Raw genomic sequence first — 18,625 nt, 5'->3', positions numbered from 1 at the left:
CACACAAATACAGTGTGAACATTCAAACTCCACGCAGGCAGCACCCCAGGAATTGAACCCAGGGCTCTGGCAACACTAACCACTGTGCCACCATTCCACTCACTCTTTAATTACAATAAACAATAAATTGGCTCTATCTTTACTATAACAAAACTGTGCCTTGTTTTGCAGGAATGAACAATAAAAAAAAACATAAAAGATGATGTTACCTAGAGGTACAGATGTACAGTATAAAATTTCTAATGTTCAATGCAGCCAGACCTACAGAGTTAAAAGAACCAGTCATTCAGTAGTCTGATGCTCAATGGATCTCTATGTATCTTGAGCACTTGGAGTCTGAGATGGTGTTTTAGATATGGGTCCTGCATGTGATCCGATAGCACCTAAAGTTTTTTTTCCATCATTCTGGTACAGTTAAGTCTGTAATGGAGAAGAGTGGTTAGGATGATGAGTAAATTTGTCTGATGGGTCTTCAGATAGTGAAAACCCCTATGGGAAATGCCCTATCCCATACTGCCCAGGTCACCAGATCGAATCTCAGGTAGCTATTTCTGAATGTATGTGACAATCATATCTTTCCTACCCATGTGTCTTTTTTCCGAGCCATGTAATGCATACGTGCGTCTCCCTGAAAGAACTGTTTTTCCCTGCCCATCGTCTCGCAGGCCCACGAAGCGGTCATTCGAGGTCACTACCCGGCCCCCGAGGAGACCCTCCAGTTCCTGGCGGCCCTGCGGCTGCAGTACCTGCTGGGGGATTTCAACGCGCAGGCCTCCGTCCCCGAGATGGAGCAGGTCTACCCCATGAGCCGGCTGCGGGCGCGCATCCACCAGTCCACCAAGACCTTCGCCCCGGCGTCCGAGCGCGCCGAGAAGAAGCGGGCCAGCTTCCTGGAGGGCACCCTGCGCAGGAGTTTCCGCAGCGGCTCAGTCAGCAGGCAGAAGCTGGAGGAGGAGCAGATGCTGGAGATGTGGGTGAAGGAGGAGATCGTCGCGGCCCGCACCAACGTCCTCGAGAAGTGGAAGAAGCTCCAGTCCATGACCCAGGAGCAAGCCATGGTGAAGTACATGGCCCTGGTGAAGGAGTGGCCTGGTTATGGATCCACTCTGTTTGAGGTGGAGGTAAGCATGCCCCCCCCCCGTCGACAATTATCAAAGCAGGTTTCGCCCGCCGGCTGTGGGGGTTGCGTTCCTGCCAGCCCCCACAGTCGTCAAGAAGACAGTAGGTCAGTACTTGAGAATACGGGAAACAGAGGGTTAGCTTCCTGTGATCCGTGGTCCACTCATCAATGGCTGACATGACTCTCACTTCTGCCTTAGAAATTGCAATTATAACAGTGTGAATATGAAAGGAATGAAAGTGATGTAACATGTGAAAGTAATGAAATGTAATTGACAGACGTCAAAATAGCAGAAGAGCTGAACACACTTAAGAGGTGCATTGAAATAAAGTGCATGAGCCACTGGGAAAAATACGCAACAGAACCGCCCAGCTGGGTGGAGTGAGCTTTTCCCCACTGTTGGTTCTCCACTGCACTCGACAGAGAAAATGTGCGCGAGCAACTCTCCGCAGTTAGTGAAGGAAACCCATTTATCCATCTGGAGATCAGGGACACCGTGCTGTAGGAGATGCTGTCCCACGGATGAGATGTCAAACCGAGATTCAGACGACCTGGTCAGTAAAGATGCCATGGCACTTTTCAGCAGAGCAGAGATGTAAACCCCAGTGTGCTGGCTGATTTCCACTCTGGCTTTGCACAATCTGGCAGCTAACGCAGCTCGTGAAATAATCCCTCACTTCTCTGCCTGACCTGCACTGCGGTGAGCCTGCTGGTGTCGAATGGCCACACTTCAGTGGAGAGTGGAGAGTGAAGTAGGTCTCTTCCTAATTGGGGTCCACTCTGCAATCTTGTGGAATGAAAGGCATCATGGTACTGCAAGCAATAATACAAATTTATAAAAATTATTAAGAAACTGCTTTTCAGTATTAAACATATCAAGAAATACCTCCCTACTGTGTGGCTAATGATGTTACTGAACTATTGCATAATTAGTGTCACCACAGGTAAAACTAATTCCGAGCCACTAACAGTTGTAATATATGAATATCACAGCTACTTAAATTTTGAGAATTTTAAATAGGTCACGCTGATGAGAAATCAGTGCCACCAACAGAACAATGTGTCACGTCTTTGCAACTGCCCATTCAATTTTAACAAGCCATATATATTTCCCAGGAAAGTTCAATAAATCAGTTACTTAATTGTTATTGCATCCGTTTTTCATTTGATTTTTGGTACTTTTTGTCAACAGTGAAATGATTAATAAAATTAAGTTGTATTTTGTTTTAGATGAATTATGTCGTAGTAATGAATTTTTAGCGATACAATATAGCTGATCAGGCAGTTATTCTAGTATTACCAACATCCTGTCACATTTTATTGCTTATTTAAAACTTAAATGAAAATGATTTAAATTTACCTACATGTAGGTATGGGGTATGAGTGTATATGCGTGTAATGCAGGGTATTACACTCAAATTTTAGATTGTCTCTGTAAAGAGAGCTGATATATCATGACAGCTGATGTCACCAAGAAAACAAGACAAATAAAGGTGCTTTTTTTCAGAAATCACCTCAGTCATCCTTTTGTATTCTCTGTCAGATTTCTACTGGTCTCCAAACTGATTACTTCTTCCCCCGTCAAACTATATGTAAAATAATGTAAGGAGTGCTTGTTTCCTATAAGTGTAGCACTTTTCAGAGTTGATCAAGCGGGGTTAATTTCAGTTTTTTGTATATGTGAGCATTAGTTTCCTTCTTTAAGTGATTATCACCAATGGAACTGTTACTCCTCTCCAGTCCAGGGAAGGTGGATTTCCGTCGGAGTTGTGGCTGGGAGTCAGTGCCGAAGCCATCTCTTTGTACAAGCGTGGGGAACCCAGGCCTCTGGAAGTCTTCCAGTATGAGCACATCTTATCTTTTGGAGCCCCACTTCCAAACATGTATAAAATCGCAGTGGAGGACAGAGAGCTTCTTTTCGAAACTAGCCAGGTACGTGAGTCACCCGCCTCGGTACTGTAGCTCGGACTTTTTTGCTTGTTCTGTAAGAGTGTTTTTGCGATCTTCCAAGTTGTACATGTAACTGTTCAACATGCAATTTCATGTTGCGAGTCGAATCCTGCAAGGGTACCAGTGAATCCTGAGATGCAGTGCAAACCAGATTTTACCGCTGGGCATCGTTGAAATGAATAGCTTCCTCTTGAGTGTTGGAATCATGTTGGATTGTCAAAGGGGCTTTAAATGAGCAAGATTCCATCACAGACATTGCTTCTCACATCTATAATGCAAGCTTTCTTTTCACAATTACACCCCATAACTCTAAAAGGTTAAAGGAGTACACCCTGAGTCCTGGTGAGAGTAGTCTATCCACATCTTCAAGCCTGTTAACCATTTTAAGAATGATCATACTGTGTTTCTCTCCCGTTATATTAAGACAATTGAATATACCTTCATAGTCGGCAAAGGTGCATCAGCCTCCAGCAGGTTCCATTACTGCGTAGTAAAAGTAAGAAGCTATTCAGAGCAGGGGGAAGCCAGCTTTGACCCCTGACAGTGTCCTGTGGTGTGCTTGCAGGTGGTCGATGTTGCCAAGCTGATGAAGGCCTACATCAGCATGATTGTGAAGAAGCGCTTCAGCACGACTCGATCAGTCAGCAGCCAGGGCAGCCAGTGCAGCAGCAGATGAAGATGCCCTTTGACCTGCCTGACCTTGCTTTCTAGGGGAGAACTGGTGCAGTGGCTGCCACTTTTCTGCTATCCTTCCTCAGGCCTCATGCAAAACTGTGCAAACTGTGCATCAAAAACACAGCCTGTTTCTGGACACATACTGGCAATACCTTTTTTATAGAGTTAATTTGATACAAAACTAAGGTATTTAGTCCTATGTTGTTAAAAAAACTAGGGTAACTGTAAAGTCTTTTAATTTCTCACCTACAGTTTGTGAGCGGCTGGCATTATGGCACTATTCCACTTCAAATTACTGAAGAAATGGAAAGAAAGGCTAATGTTTTGCGTGTGACACACTTGTTCGTATTACAGGAAAGGCTAGTTTGACAGTATCTCAGCCAGCAGAATTTCCACAGATTGACAGTCAGATGGAGAGGAGAAACCATTTTCCAAGGTGCCTGACACACTGCATTGTCTGTCTTAAAGTTATGTCTGTGGAAGTCTAAGAAATGTTAAAAAATGTATTATGTTCCAAAGCTTTACTAATGTCTGAAGAATTGTGAGAATCCAACATTGGCAGCAATGTAGCTGTTGCAAAAGTGCCTTATTTAAACATTGTATGCTTAAATCTCTCAGTGGAGGAGAGAAGCTCTTTTCTTGAGCGCTTACAAATTTAAGAGTGAAAGACTTCTGATTTGCAAGCCAAGTACTCCATGTGGTAGTGATTGAAAAGGTGCTGTATTCCTCACCCTGTTGGTAACATTTCAGTAGAGGGCTGCTGGCAGCCTTTTCCCCAAAGAAGCTAAGGATAACTATTGTTTATCCTGTGCCTTTTTTTGTAAAATATGTACACTTACTTTGTAAGCTATATTTGTTTTAAAGTTTTATTTCAGATATAATGTGCTATGTTTTATATAATCAATGGTTGTATATTTCTAGACAGAAATTTTAGCTCAACTGTGATTCGAGGCAGTCATTCAGAAACTACGTAGCTCTTCTCTTTAACAGAAAAGAAAGTTTCATCTGCTTTAGAAGAGTAACATCAGCAATATACTGTAAATGACAGCAATGACTCTCTATTACATGTATTACATCTGTGTAATATTGTTAAAGAACAGGTCCTTAACAAGCCATTAAATGCATATTTATCTTCTTTGAATGTTTTTTTAATTGTACAAACTGTATAGTAAAAAAATGTAGTTAATGTTTAAAAACTGTCAAACAAAATGTGAGAAATTTCAGCAACAGTTCCCCTCAGACTTCTGTTGTTTTCACTAGATAGCTTACTTTACAAGAAAATTACTAAGATTGTAATGATGTCCACTGCTCTACTTTGTGTACTTTGTTTTCCAAAAAAAGATCCAATCAACTTGAAGGTGTAAGTGCATGTGGAGCTCTATAATATAGTGAACAGTTTTAAGCACTAAAACAATTTAACTGATTACAAAATGCACCAGTTTATAGCCTTATAACGTACAGCTCAAATCGTTGCTTTAGTCAGAACTGCACACGTTTGTTGAGTCAAACTGGAAGGACAGCAGGGGAACTCTGTACTCAGGCAAGATGTTCCTATCTTAAAAGCATTTAAAGTTATAAAAAAGATCAATATAGTTTTGACTTTTGATAGTGATCGAACAGTACAGTATTGTTGCATACATCAGTGCTTTACCTGAGCCTTAAGTACAAACCCCATCAGTGTAAAACCTAGAAGATAAACATAAGATAAAAAGAGCTGCATTCATACAGTTTTTAAGTCTCTTTTAAGGTGTTAATTAAAGAGTTCTGCAGGCAGATAAATATTTCTTTCTGCTTTTGTAACATGTGGAGTTAACATTTGGAGTGCAGTAAGCTCAGCATGGTGGAAAGACTGTGATAAATATGGCCCACAATCAATTTGGAAAGGGAACGCATTTGTTTTGTAACTTGACTACTAATTAGAAACAAGATCTCCAGTTAATGTAGGTGGCAGCATTTACAGAAAAAGTCCTTAAAAAAAATTTCAAGAAATGCACATCTGTTACAGTATGTAGTCTACTTCAGGAATTTCAAAATTGTTCATGTGCTACAGTACCTCACATTATGAGGCTCCCTTTTGGGTGAGTATACTTCTCTCACACAGTTCATACTGAACTACGCAGCCAGATTACATCACTGACTCCAGTCTTAAGACTTTTCTCTTTTGAAGGTGGTTGATACTTACGAAGAGATGGCAGATTTGCATAAATGAATTATACAGTGATTCAGAATGTGAGAAAGTAGACAAGAACACAGCATCTTAGATCTGCTAATTTGTAATTATAGTAAGTAATGACTTAAAGCTTTTGTTGAAAATGTATTTGTGAGGCCCTTAAGTGTTTATATCACCGGTACAACACAGAAATGAGTATTTTTGTTAAAAACGTCATTTGCATAGATTCATCTTTATGCGTTTAATTTTAGGAATAGGTTCAACAGTTCCTGGGTTACAGCCAAAATTTCTATCAAAAGTGGTGACATTTTTCTTCTTTTATAGGTTTGCCTTACAAAGCAACAGCATACCACTCATGGATGTGTATTGTATTTAGATGAAAAATGACAAAGTTAAATTACATATTGTAAGTACATTTCTCAAAAGTGTTTCTGCTTGTGTTTATTTATTTAATCCTATAATTTGCTCCATACCCTTTTAGTACTTCTATCATGGGGGATAATTCCTTTTTTAAAAAATCACAGGTGCAAGTAATTTGTATAAGGTAATAGTTTTTTTAATTAATAACAAGGTAAGAAAAGTTGCTTTAAAGGGGAAATGTATTACTGTACATAGTAACTATATACACACTACATAAATTACTGTAACTGATGACTTTTTAAAATGATTCTCCCCCAATATTTTCATAGTTTCCCTTGCTCTTAATTTGCAACTGTAATATATTACTTTAAAAAATACATTATAAAATTATTTTCCCAACACTGCTTCTATTTGCTAATTTGGGATATTACTTTACCCCCCTCTATATAATCGAAATATTGGTAACACTTCAGAGAAGGACACAAATGTAAGACACGTAAGTGCTAGTTATAGATGAATTATACTGTATACCACTACTCAAATGATAATCAGGCTAGGCACTTCCTCAGGAACTGATACATTTTTAGAATAGAGTGAACAAACCCACTGCACAGTCAATGTCAAGAACAGTCTTTCACATTAAAACATTTATTTCCAGTGTCATCAAGGGCAGCAATTAGTATTTCTTTTGAACTTGAAGCAAAATTGTATAAGTGAAGTGACTGGGAAAAAATATATACTTGCTGAATTGATTGTTGATTTACTTCAACATTGATGTTATCATTGATTGTTGAAGAAATCTTTTTGCTGTTACTGTTTAGAGAGAACATTCCCATTGACACTTTTGAAACATTTTTTACATTTTACCAAATGGGAAATACTGTTCCTTATCTCTTTAACAGTGTGCACTGACCTTTAACCAGATTTATCAGTTTATTTGCACTAGATCCATACAAAAAAAATTGTTAAAGTAAATTGGTAATTTTAGTAGCTTATCTGTTGTATACCTGTTACTTATCAGCTGGAGCTTTTGTGACACAGCAAAATAAATTTAGGTTCTATTTTGAACAATGTTTTTTTCAACCACAAGAAGGGAATTACAAGTACTGTAAGGGTTAATGCTTGAGAGTAAAGGTTTGAATAAGACATTAGGTGTGGATTAACAAAGAATTGGCAGTGTTGAAGCAATTACTTTATTAGGGAACCATACTCTGACATTCTCCTACTTTCATCTCTTGAATCTTTGACACAATTTCAAACACAGCTATCATTGCAACATGTATTTGTTGTACTTGGTTTGGGAAAGGTTGATGAAATTTCGAATTAACTCTTCTGTTGAGGAACATGTTGTAATAAAAGAACTGAGACCACAGGACTAGATTACTGGTTCTGTGTACCTACAATAGATACACAATATCTATATCTACGTGCTACGTCAGAGGAACAAGAAGTTGCCCCAATGTAAATGACTGAAATATAGTATCGTTAAACTATGTAAAGCACCAAAAGGGATTATTTAGGACCAATCTGTCACAGTTTAAATCCTCATTGCACTTTTGTGGAACCAAAGGATCTCTGCTCATATACTTAAAAAAAGTGTAACACCCCACTTGGGAGGCTACACAATTTAAACGTACTGTAAATTATATTACATATGTTTGTTTATCTATCAAATTTATTTTACATTCAGTGGCAATATAAAAAAGAGTATAATTTTCTATAAAACATATTAGCTTTCACACCCCACCACAACCTCAAAGTGCTACATAACCTTCGGCTCGGCGCGCTTTGGGGATCGACCCGCTGGCAGGATAATGCCATTACACGTCACATTAAGCCCTGATGGAGGCAGTCACAGTTGAAGGGAATTCAAGGAGGATGACCACTAGACCGACGTCACTCTTATCACCACCTCCCCGGAGCTGTTGTCTTCGCCGACGTCCTCCTCGGTCGTCAGCCTGGCACACAGCCACAGTAACGCGTAGCCACAGTGGGAGCGGTGGGCCCCGATTCGGGTGGGGTGCAGGGAGTCCCTCGCTCGGAAGGTGGTGAGGGGCAGCCAGAGCGTCCGGCTGGCTGAGGACTCCCCGGTACTGCTGCTCTCCTCGACATCAGCAGTCTTATCGTAATTCTGCACGTCCCAGTGCAGATTAACGGCTCGCCAGCGCTTAAAGACTTTATGCACTGCTGCCCCTTCATGAATAATCAAACCTGAAAGAGATCGGTGCGTCTGCTCTTATTTGTTTGTCACAAAGATTTAAACTTTTAACTTGTCCACCCTCATTGGTTTCAGTGGTTAAGCTTGTCTTTTTTCCCCTGGTTAATAATTGTTCAAGGGATTTCCTTGCTTTAGCTACCTGCAAATGTTACTTAAAAGTTGAGTTCAATGCAAAAGGAAAAGTCAGAGACTAGTCTGCATTGCAGAAATTATGCATGTGAAATCACTGTCTTCTAGGTGATTGTTTCTTGCTCAAACTCTGGCTATACACAAAGCATAAATGAAGAATAAAGCAATCTAAAATATTGTGTTTGAGTTTACTCAATGAGCATTACAAGCACCTGCAAAACACGTGCTCATGCATTTGCAGAATCTACATCTCCAGCTATATATACTCATGTTCATATCAATTTTCTTAGATTTTGTTCATTGGGAATTTAAAGGCTAGTTGAAGTATAACCTGCCTGCAGACTCAGAATTAAAACTTATTTTTTTAAGCCATATATGTGATGGTGTTATTGCTCAGCTCTGTTTCTTGTCTTACCAATGCACACCAAATCCATAAAGCCGTACATCCCATAACAGATCTGGAAGAGGATGTCTCTGCGCTGCCAGATGGCATTGGGGCTGAAGGCTGACCACAGAAGCCAGGAGACACTAGCCACCAGGAAAAGAGAGCCCAGGAACACAGCAATGATCTGTACTTTTTCCACCAGCGTGATGGTGATGGGCTGCCACTGGGAAAGTAAAATGTACAAATGGGGAAAGATCAATTCGTGCAGCATGTTTTTTTTTTACTTCAGACCTCTTCTTGGTAATTCCAAAAAAATGAAAGATCAGAACTCAGAAGAATGGTCACCAGTAAGCACTTTATAAACTGGTCTGGAAATATTTATCTTAGGGAAACAAAGCACACTGGTGTGCAGCATATGAGTTTTATAAGGCATATGATGTTTTAGACTGAGATTCCTGGCGTTGAAGTAATTATAATATACGAAAGGTTCAAATGTAACCTGCCACAAACTGTATGTGGAAAAGTGGGACAAATACTCAGTAAACCCCTCTAAGTGCCGTGATGTTATTCATAACGTGTGTGTGCTGTGGGCCAATGTTTTCCTGTCTAGCTCTATTGTGCGCTGAATCCTTGCAGACAACCTCCGGAGGAGCGGGAAGAAGAACAATGAGTCAGATGGATTTGAATTATATTTCCAGCGATCCATGTTAGTTGATTGTATGCCAAATCAATTATCTGAAGGCAGAAAAAGTGGAGCAAATGTGGAACTGGAGCAAAAAGCTACATAAGTCATCCTGTCAGTGTGCCTGTCCATTCAGAATGAGGCTAGAATCGACACTTCAAGTAGTCAGGTAGTAAGATATGCAGTCTTTATAATAAACAAAATAACCATCTGGAATTCACCATCCAGTAAAGTAGTTACTGTATGATGATTAGCAAAAACAATCGTGCACCAAATTTGAAGAGTAATTTTCCACAGCATAATTTCTAGCATTTATATACTTATATAGCATTTATATTTATACTTTTCATCCCAAAGTATTTTTCCCATACAAGAGAGTCACTCCATCCACCATTGAAGTATAGTCCCAAGCCGGGTGACATGCGGCAGCCATTATGCACCAGCAACTCCACTGCACAGCAGTTCAAGTAGAGAACTGAGGAAACTGCTGCACTCAAGAAGCCCGATGGATCAAACCCAGACCGACGCTGTCCCTTTGCAAGTGTGCATGCCTTTTCCTTTGAACACGCCCGTCAATGACTTCGTCTCCCTAACCCTGATTAATGAAGGATCTCACCCCCAGCACTACACTCACTTGCAGTGTGCATATCACCTCTGTGGACTGTGCCAGTAACCAATCAGACCCATTCTTTCCAATCACATCTGTATGGTCTGTATGTTCAACACGATACCTCACCTCCTCCACTCTTCAGCACAAAGGACAAGAAAAAAGCATAATTGTTTTGCCTATGAATAAAATGAACTGATGTAATGGAAACACAGCATGGTACAGGGCCATTCTCTTCATAAGCTTGACCAACGTTTTAAAACATTAAAATATCCATGGTGTCCACATATTTCCAGTTGATGGACAATCCAGGGAAATACAGACAGAGGCAAAGTTGTGGCCATCCAACCCCAAGAATTGTATATGCTTGCACAGTAGGACTGCCAGTACTCTAAAGGGACAATCCACAAAATAATGCTAATAATGAGCAGATTCATTTTCTCCACCTCAAAGTTTTACAGACACAGCTGTCAGATTCTTCACATCTTAAATATTATTTAAATAATTTATTTCCCATCAGCCTATTTTTTACTTTTTTAAAGAGACTCATTTTTAATTTTTTAATGTCAGTGCTCTTAATTAACTAAGATTTAAGTTGCACGCTTAATTACGAATACATATTTTATCCTCTTTAAGCTGCGTATTGAGAAGAAGCTGAAGATAAGGATTCTCTGTCTCTCAAAGGAAGATTACATTGAGAAATACCCCAGTGCCTTTAGGCTGGACAGGTTTTAATGAACTGATTAATGCCACCTACTGCATAAGGTTCATACACCTTTATGCAGTAAATCAAAATGAGAAGCATTTGTTAATAAGAACATTGGTCACTGGGGGCCTGTTTACAAAAATATCTTCTTAATGTCTTTTTTTAATTTTATGAAAGCTTGCTCATGAATCACCTAGTCATATGCCATCACTTTAAGAGCAATTTATATCTCCCTTAAGCTCATAGAGAAATTTAATGCCCATGACCTGCAGCTGGAATACAGTACATGTAGAAATTGAGACAGTGTCTCTCCTGAGTACAGTACCTGACAGGGCTTCTTCCATTTCATGGCTATCACATGGTATCTGTAGCAGCAGAGTTCGCACGTCCAGGACCCCCTCTCACTGATCCATTTCAGAAGACACTGCTGGTGAGTGTACCTCACCGACCCGTCACAGCGGCAGGGATTCTGCAGGTCCCCCTGCAGGCAGAGGAGAATCATCTGTCAGCACAATAGACAATTGCACTGTTGAGGATGGCATAATCCACTGCATTTGCAGGAAGGCTATAAACAGAACTAAAAAAAAAACACCATTTCTAGTTTATGACCATGGCAGGTGTTCACCAACCAAAGGCATTACTGTTAAGATAAAATCCCAGATGTTAAATTCCCAGTATAAACATTCATTCCTCTAGAGGTCTTCAAAAGAGCAACTTTTGCACATACAGTACAGGATCATATACAGTATATTTCTCAGGGCACTGAAAGGCGTGAATTCGCAGTCTTTTCTACGCCAAAATAATCTAAAGATCTTTTTACTCTGTAATCCCTTTTCGTTTATGCAGCATCTGTTATAGTGTACATCACCTCCTTTATTCTACAGGACGTAACTGAGTTTAACATCCTGCATAGCGGCTACCTAACATATCAGAATTGTACTTTCAGGCAAACTGGAACAACAACTAAACTCTCCCTATAAACACATTTTAGAATTACAAAATTGTAAGAAAGAGTTTAAATTTTGGCTTTTAAGTAGTATCCATTTTTAATTTTAAACTTAATTCTGGCTATTAAGTAGTATTGAATCAGCAATGTCTAGTTCTTCATATCACTTGTCTGTTTAGTACCCTCAGCTGCCTTAGGTGGGACTATAGAATATTCTTGTTAAATAAACTTACCTAAACTACAAAGTCTAAATTCTAGATTGAAGAAAACTTTTTACTCCTCCTTACCTCTGCCGGTGATCTTTCATGCATATTGTTCTAAGCAGCTTCTCTGTTGAAAATTCATAATTGAACTGTAGTAAAACTCCTTTTTTCAGCATGTCATGCTTTTAACAGATCACTGTTTTCAAGATGTCTTTCTGCTAAGCAATGTTCTGGAGTCCCGATTAATCTTAAATATTAATTTTAATTTTGCTTTGCAAACAAAGTAAGAAGACAGCATATCCTATCACATCCACTAACAATAAAACTAGAGTTTCAATCCAAAGGAAATACAGTATATTGAAACACATTGACAACTCCGTGGAAGTGCATTTAAAACTGAGAATAGTAGGTATTATTTCACCCAAAGGGTTGTGGGAATATGGAACGTGGTACCCAGCCATGTTGTTGAAGATGAAATCCCAGTTTTATTAAAAGAACTGGTGGATGAGATTTCCTTGGGCTAATAAAAGACTGGGTCCAGGTCATGTGATTTCACAAAAAAAGCCAAGCACCCATCGGTTGGTATTTGAATTAAAGTTGCTAAAATTAGTTGATTAAGAACCTGGATAAATAAGCCTGCCTAAAACCATTTTTAATTAATAAAATAACAGGAAAAGATACACATCCATCTTGAGCAATGAATAGGCTCGTTGCTATAAGCATGTTTGTAGCAAGTCTGTCTGTCAGAGATATTGCCCAGGGAATAAGATGTTCTGCTCCAACAAATAGCAGTCTAATAGAGAAACAGGGAAATAGGCTGTCACGAACACGGACTGAAATCCGTGTCAGATCTTGTAGAAGACCCTATGCGATGCGGTAAGAGCTGGAGAAAACAGGAGGCGTGGTAAAAGGGAACACACAGGGGTTTAATAGTGCATAAAATAATAGTGACAATCCGTGAGACAGTGAACGGGGAAGACAAAACGACATCCAAATCCAAACGGGTCCAAGGGCAGGTCAAAGCACAGTCCAAGAGTCCATCAACAAGGAATCCATCCTGGGACGCGACAAAGTTATAATCCCCGGGAGGGGGGAACACACGGACAAACAAAACATGGAGGTCCAAGGGTGAGGGGGCGAGATCCTCCAGACCCCGGGCTCAGAAAGCGGGAGATGTCGAGGATGAGGCCTATGCCCTCAGGAGAGGGACGTAGGGTTTCCTGGTGCCAGGTGGGTCTCACGACATCTTACCCTAGTGATGAGCGCCGAGGACTGGAGGAGCTGGTCTTTAAATAACGCTAAAAGGGTACACCTGGGGAGCTTAATCACAAGGACAATAATGGGAGCAGTGGAGCGCCCTCTAGGGAGGGATGTCGGGCGTGACAAGGCTCAGTAAGGGACAAACCGTGTTCTAAAGGCAGAAAGAACATGGCTAATCATACTACCTCAGCACCATTACGTCAATTTGATCTATCTGCATAATTGTTTCCAGACGTCAATGTCTACAACACCAGAAATTCATGGAAGAGGTAATCTGCACATCAGCAGAAAGACTTGGCTTGCTCAACATGAAAATATCTGTATGTTCAATGGCAGCATGCTGATAGCTGTGAGATGAAATTGATGTCCTTCAAGAACGAGACAGCATCTGAGTTGGTGGCAGAGAGAGTGGTGGAGTCTTTTACTTGCCAACAAATGCTGTTTTGCCCTTCACAGACTGAGGAAAGAAATTATGCATTTAGACAGCATGGTGAGTGTCATTCTGCCTGTAGCATTGTTCAAGCCAACCAGTAGGCATCTGAAAGCATGAAGATGTGAGGAAGAATTTTCTTTAACACAAAGGCTTTTGTGCAGGATGAGGGAAACCCTACTGCTCAGCATTACAATAAGCACATTTGCACTGGCATTTCTGACCTGGCTGTTGCATTTACATGTCACCTTAACTGCATAACTTTCTGAGTTACTCTTCTGAGTTTCACAAGCACAGTTTCCACAGGAGTTTTAATCTCACTCGATTATATACAGTACTACATTATCCACTGCAGCATTCAACAGAAAAGAGGAACGGTTCTACAATATAGTAAATTAAAACCTACTTTTTCACACACCTGTTCCTCTGATGCTATAATCTGTAATACCTGCAGTCCCAGCAAAACAGATATGTTCCATAAAGCACATCAGTCATTAATCTGCAAGCATTCACATGGCCAGGATCAGGTGTATCAGGTGTGTCCTGATCAGTACAACCTGATCGGTTGCTCTGTTTCAGTAGCATGTACCATTTTTACGAAAAGAGAGAAAATGCTACCAATATATGTAAACCTGATCAGAAATGGCAGTGTAGTGGCAAAGTCCTTGAGTCTCTTTGCAGGTGTCAGATTTGCAGCAGGCCAAAACAAGACACATGGGATTAAGGGCACAGTGTCAGGGAAACAACGCAGGGGTCTCGCCATCTTTTTTCTGTTGAACTAAGCCACACAGAACATCTGTGAGACTAAGTAGGCATCGTCCTCAAAAATGAGATTACACAATTAGCCCATATCCTTCCTTATATTGATTTTTATGTACTCCCCTGTGGTATTTTCCCCCTTCTGTTTAATGTTTATGTTTTTTTAAATTAAAAATGTAATGAAATTTTGTTCAGAAAAAAACAGGAGGCAACTTTGACTAGTCCAGGCTTTACCAGCTGGCTGCAGCTTCACAAGAGGCCTGAATGCCCGCTCTACAGAGGACTGTCTAGAGCCGCTGTTACACAGGTCTGTGCTCAGGGACTCCATGCCAGAAAGTAACTTGGCAAGGGTTTCATTTTCACAGTGTATCACATTTCACTCTTTATAAATGATGTGACTGTGATCTGTATTTTTATTCACTTATTCTGTGGCTTTGTTTGAAAGCCATTTTAGCATATTTGAGAAAATCTATTAGATCTGAGTGCTGCATTTCTTTTGTGCATATATTACATGAACATGCTTGTTCTTTTTTCTTACAGTAAAAAATATCGGAATCGTGCAATGTTACTTCATCCTGCTCTCAATCACACCATAGCTGTGGGATTGACATAAAATCGTTGTCTTTTCCTATTTAGATCTTTCTAGTTGCAGTCCAAGTACTTTCTAGATCTGATACACTTTGCTGCTATAAGGACCAACTTCATTTGAAAAACAAGCTCGGCGGTGCCGCCTCCTTGTGCTCGAAGTCAATGCTCTGAGACAGCCTGGCAGCTCTCCTGGATGTGCAATCCATCACAAGGAAGAACTGCTTATCACTTTCCTCAAAGGCAACAGTAAATGCCTCCTTTGAGCTCAAACAGAATGTCCAGAAGAAATCAAACAATCATTACCATCAGGAGGCCAGGAATGGGAGAAGAACTGAAAGACTGATCTGCTAATGAGCAACTCTCTCTAACCGACTATAATTTTCCCCAACAGGAATAACACACTCTGCTTATTTGGCATCTGTTACATTCAGTCAGGTTTATGCAGATTCTTCTTCTAAGCAAAAAGACAAAGCCTGATGTAGCCAGCTGCTCATTAAACCATTCAGTACTTCATCATTGAAATCCTATGATCAGGATTACTGTTAGGCCTAACTCTTAGTGGCAGTAACATGCCTTGCTCATGGAAAGCAATGGGCATCCTTAGAAATTCCTGAATTCCTAAATAAGGCAGGTACATACTGTATGGTATATGAATGCATTGATTAATAATGTAATGCATCAACCGAATATATGCAAGAGTTTTTAAGCTACATTTTCAAATGAGCTTTGTACTGTATATATCTTCCCCATGGGTGCATGACCCAACATGGACTGCTGTATTTCTAAATTTCAGAGGATATAAAAGCACATTGTTTAAATTCCCTTCTGATACAGTTACAGTAGCTGGAATAATTTATTTTCATTTTTATTTCCTACTATCTCGGTTGCATTAAGCTTACATCCAGTGTCAGGTTCAAGCAAGTTTTATTGTTTTGCTTCCTAATAACACGAGTTCTTTTTTCTCTGACTCATTTTTTTCTTTTTTCATTATCCTATATCTGTTGACATCTTTAAAAATGCAGGATTAAACTTCTTTTATAAAAATTAAACAATTTGTTATAAACAATGTTTAACAGCAATATCTTTGAACAGAATGCTGGGTCTAATTTGTTGGCCTTTTTCCCCAAATTAATTTGCTTTATGAATTACAGATAATGTGTATTCTACAACTATTTTGGACACAGTGTATACAAGACATGACTGATGATTATTTAAATTACTATTTCATAGCAAATATAATTCATCTACTCCCACTGTGCTACCATCCGCTATGTGACTGCATCATATCTCATATCTATTGCCCATTAACCTACACCTTGAGGAAAGAGAAAAAGATAACACAGTGCTAACCTTTGTCCTTCTGCAGTGTATTCATTGTTCTTAAAACCTCAGTGTAAAATGAAACTTTTACAAAACTCATTTTGACAAAATAGCCTTAATGTTAAAGAAATAACTCTTGTGTTGTGCAATTCTAATAAGCTACTGCAGAAACCACTGACCTGATAAAAAGAATTTTCAGGTTTAATCTTTGCATAAACTGGTTTGACAAACAACAGACATACACTGTATGTTTTCAAGCTGTAACATTTTTCTAAAAAAGGAATAACGGTTACAATTTGTTTGGCATGGAGCCTAAGAGCCCCCTGCACGGTTCAAGAAACCATATCCCTGAACTATATCAATTTTCCCATCCCTCTGTTTATCATTTGTTGCTTTTAAAGTTTTGACATCTTCGAGGGTGTGCGCGCATTCTTTATTAAACGGTAACATTCGGCCTGAATTCCCTTTGCTGGCGCATTTTGGTGTTTTAGTACTTTGGATGTATACTAAATGTATATGTATACACTTGGGATCACTTAATAAGGATGTTAAATCATTAGCACCAGCGCTGTAGGCTCCGGTTATTGTGGATTTTTCCTTCCAACATTAGATAGGGCTAACCTTTCACGACATATTCACTATGAGTGACAGCTAAAGTCCAGTTGAATGTCTAAGCGCGCTCCAGACTTACAATGAATGGGAAATTTAAATTACTGGTGTTAAAAATGTTTTTTTTAAAATCCCTCTCAATGATGTTAGGAACAGATACCCAAAATGTGTCCAGGCACTGCACTTTTACCAGCGCCTCGCTCCCCAATACACCTACTGTACAGCCACTTGATGACAACGACAAAACAAGTAAAAACCGTACAGCATGGCTGCACTTAAGGCCAATCTGAACATGAGTTTTCTCCATATACATTAATAAATGTTGGGTTTAACGAGGCAGTTTTTTTTATGTTCAGCAAACGAACACTTTACGGCGCCGCAGCGCTGAACAGTCGCTGTCTAAGGTGCTGAAACCCGGCCGTGTGGCACAGCGGAACATCCAAGACCCCTGGCCGGGCGGCGTTAATTGCGTTACGCGCATCCACCCACGTATTTACAAAACATGTGAATCGGCACCATACCTGCTCGGCTCCTTGGAAGCAAATCCTGCAGCTCGGCGTGGGGCTGCAGTTCTCGCTGCTGCAGTCCGAGTGAAGCGCTTCCGCTTTCCCGGGGCTAACTGCGCGATCGTTTTCCCCATCGTGCACGGAGTGACCTTCCTCTGTGCATCCACTCTGTCCTTCTCCCGGGTTTATATCCACGGATTCCTCACCTGCGCTTTCTCCGTCCCCCTGGGTGTCGCCGGTGCGATGATGTCCTTCCAAATCGCTTGACTCGTGGTCCTCTTTGCTGGTCTGAATTTGTGCAGCGCCTCCCAGCGGTCCTTCTTGAGCACCCCTGCAGACCGGACCCGCCTCTCCCTCTAAGCTCATAGTAAATAAATAAAATAAAAATAAAACGACTTTCTTCCCAAAAAACAAAACGCTTCACCGGGCAAATGTCAGCATAGCGCCACGGATCCGAAGGCAACGCTGCAACCCCAACCGAGCTCGACGTGCAGGTGCAACAAATGACCTTACAGCAGTTCGGCAAAGTTGGAGGAAAACCGACTCTTCCATGTGCAGTCGGGCTTGTGGTTTGACGGTTGCTCTCCTGGCAGGTTCATATCCAAACAGACTGCAGTGAGCTGGCTGGAAAACCGACACCGTTCGGATCGCCGGTCCTTGCACCCGGGTTCGCGTTTCCAAGGAAACTGGGAATTTAATAAAGGCAAGATAAACTTTCACGGCGCAGGCACGCCGCTCGGTCACACGCCGAAACGCGAGGAGCCCGTCCTGGAAGGCTGTTGGTGTGGATGTTCAACGATAAGGGACTGGCAACAGCTTGAGCCGGTCTGATCTCACACCGGGCTTGCCGTAGGTAAATTCTGCAGGACCTATCCATGCGTGCAGCGGGGGAAATTGATACGGTGCGGTTAACGAGACCTCTTTTTTTTTTTTCCTAGGGGAAGGTCTGTTGCTGACCCAGTGACACTTAAGGAAGAGGTGGTCTGTATGCCTGTCAGGCTG

At 40.6% G+C, this 18,625-nt stretch overlaps 2 protein-coding genes across 2 annotated transcripts in view; one reads left to right on the top strand and one right to left on the bottom strand.

Annotated features, from left to right (window-relative positions):
• The window catches only part of myo10 (myosin X), a 138,807-nt gene extending 133,927 nt beyond the window's left edge, over nucleotides 1–4,880 (top strand). The window contains exons 39-41 of the mRNA XM_088918476.1: nucleotides 666–1,121; nucleotides 2,861–3,052; nucleotides 3,636–4,880. Coding sequence (XP_088774602.1) covers nucleotides 666–1,121; nucleotides 2,861–3,052; nucleotides 3,636–3,746 — 759 coding nt within the window. The 3' untranslated portion in view covers nucleotides 3,747–4,880. The remainder of the gene's footprint in view (nucleotides 1–665; nucleotides 1,122–2,860; nucleotides 3,053–3,635) is intronic.
• Nucleotides 4,881–6,457: 1,577 nt separating this feature from the next.
• Nucleotides 6,458–18,558, bottom strand: marchf11 (membrane-associated ring finger (C3HC4) 11). Its single transcript, XM_088918477.1, has 4 exons — nucleotides 17,639–18,558; nucleotides 11,328–11,483; nucleotides 9,038–9,230; nucleotides 6,458–8,486 (listed from the first exon to the last, which is right to left on the bottom strand). The coding sequence occupies exons 1-4, from the start codon at nucleotides 17,987–17,989 to the stop codon at nucleotides 8,161–8,163; spliced, it is 1,026 nt and encodes a 341-aa protein (XP_088774603.1). The 5' UTR covers nucleotides 17,990–18,558; the 3' UTR covers nucleotides 6,458–8,160.
• Nucleotides 18,559–18,625: the final 67 nt, after the last annotated feature.

The sequence above is a fragment of the Atractosteus spatula genome, chromosome 6 (genome assembly GCF_055471065.1).
Source record: "Atractosteus spatula isolate fAtrSpa1 chromosome 6, fAtrSpa1.hap1, whole genome shotgun sequence".
NCBI classification, from domain to species: domain Eukaryota; kingdom Metazoa; phylum Chordata; class Actinopteri; order Semionotiformes; family Lepisosteidae; genus Atractosteus; species Atractosteus spatula.
This window is presented reverse-complemented; position numbering and strand designations above follow the sequence as displayed.

Coding starts and splice junctions, on each gene's coding strand:
- marchf11 (XM_088918477.1), bottom strand. CDS start 17,989: ATGAGCTTAGAGGGAGAGGCGGGTCCGGTCTGCAGGGGTGCTCAAGAA. Junction 11,484..17,638: donor GCTTCCAAGGAGCCGAGCAG/GTATGGTGCCGA, acceptor CTCTGCCTGCAG/GGGGACCTGCAGAATCCCTG. Junction 8,487..9,037: donor TATGGATTTGGTGTGCATTG/GTAAGACAAGAA, acceptor GATCTCTTTCAG/GTTTGATTATTCATGAAGGG.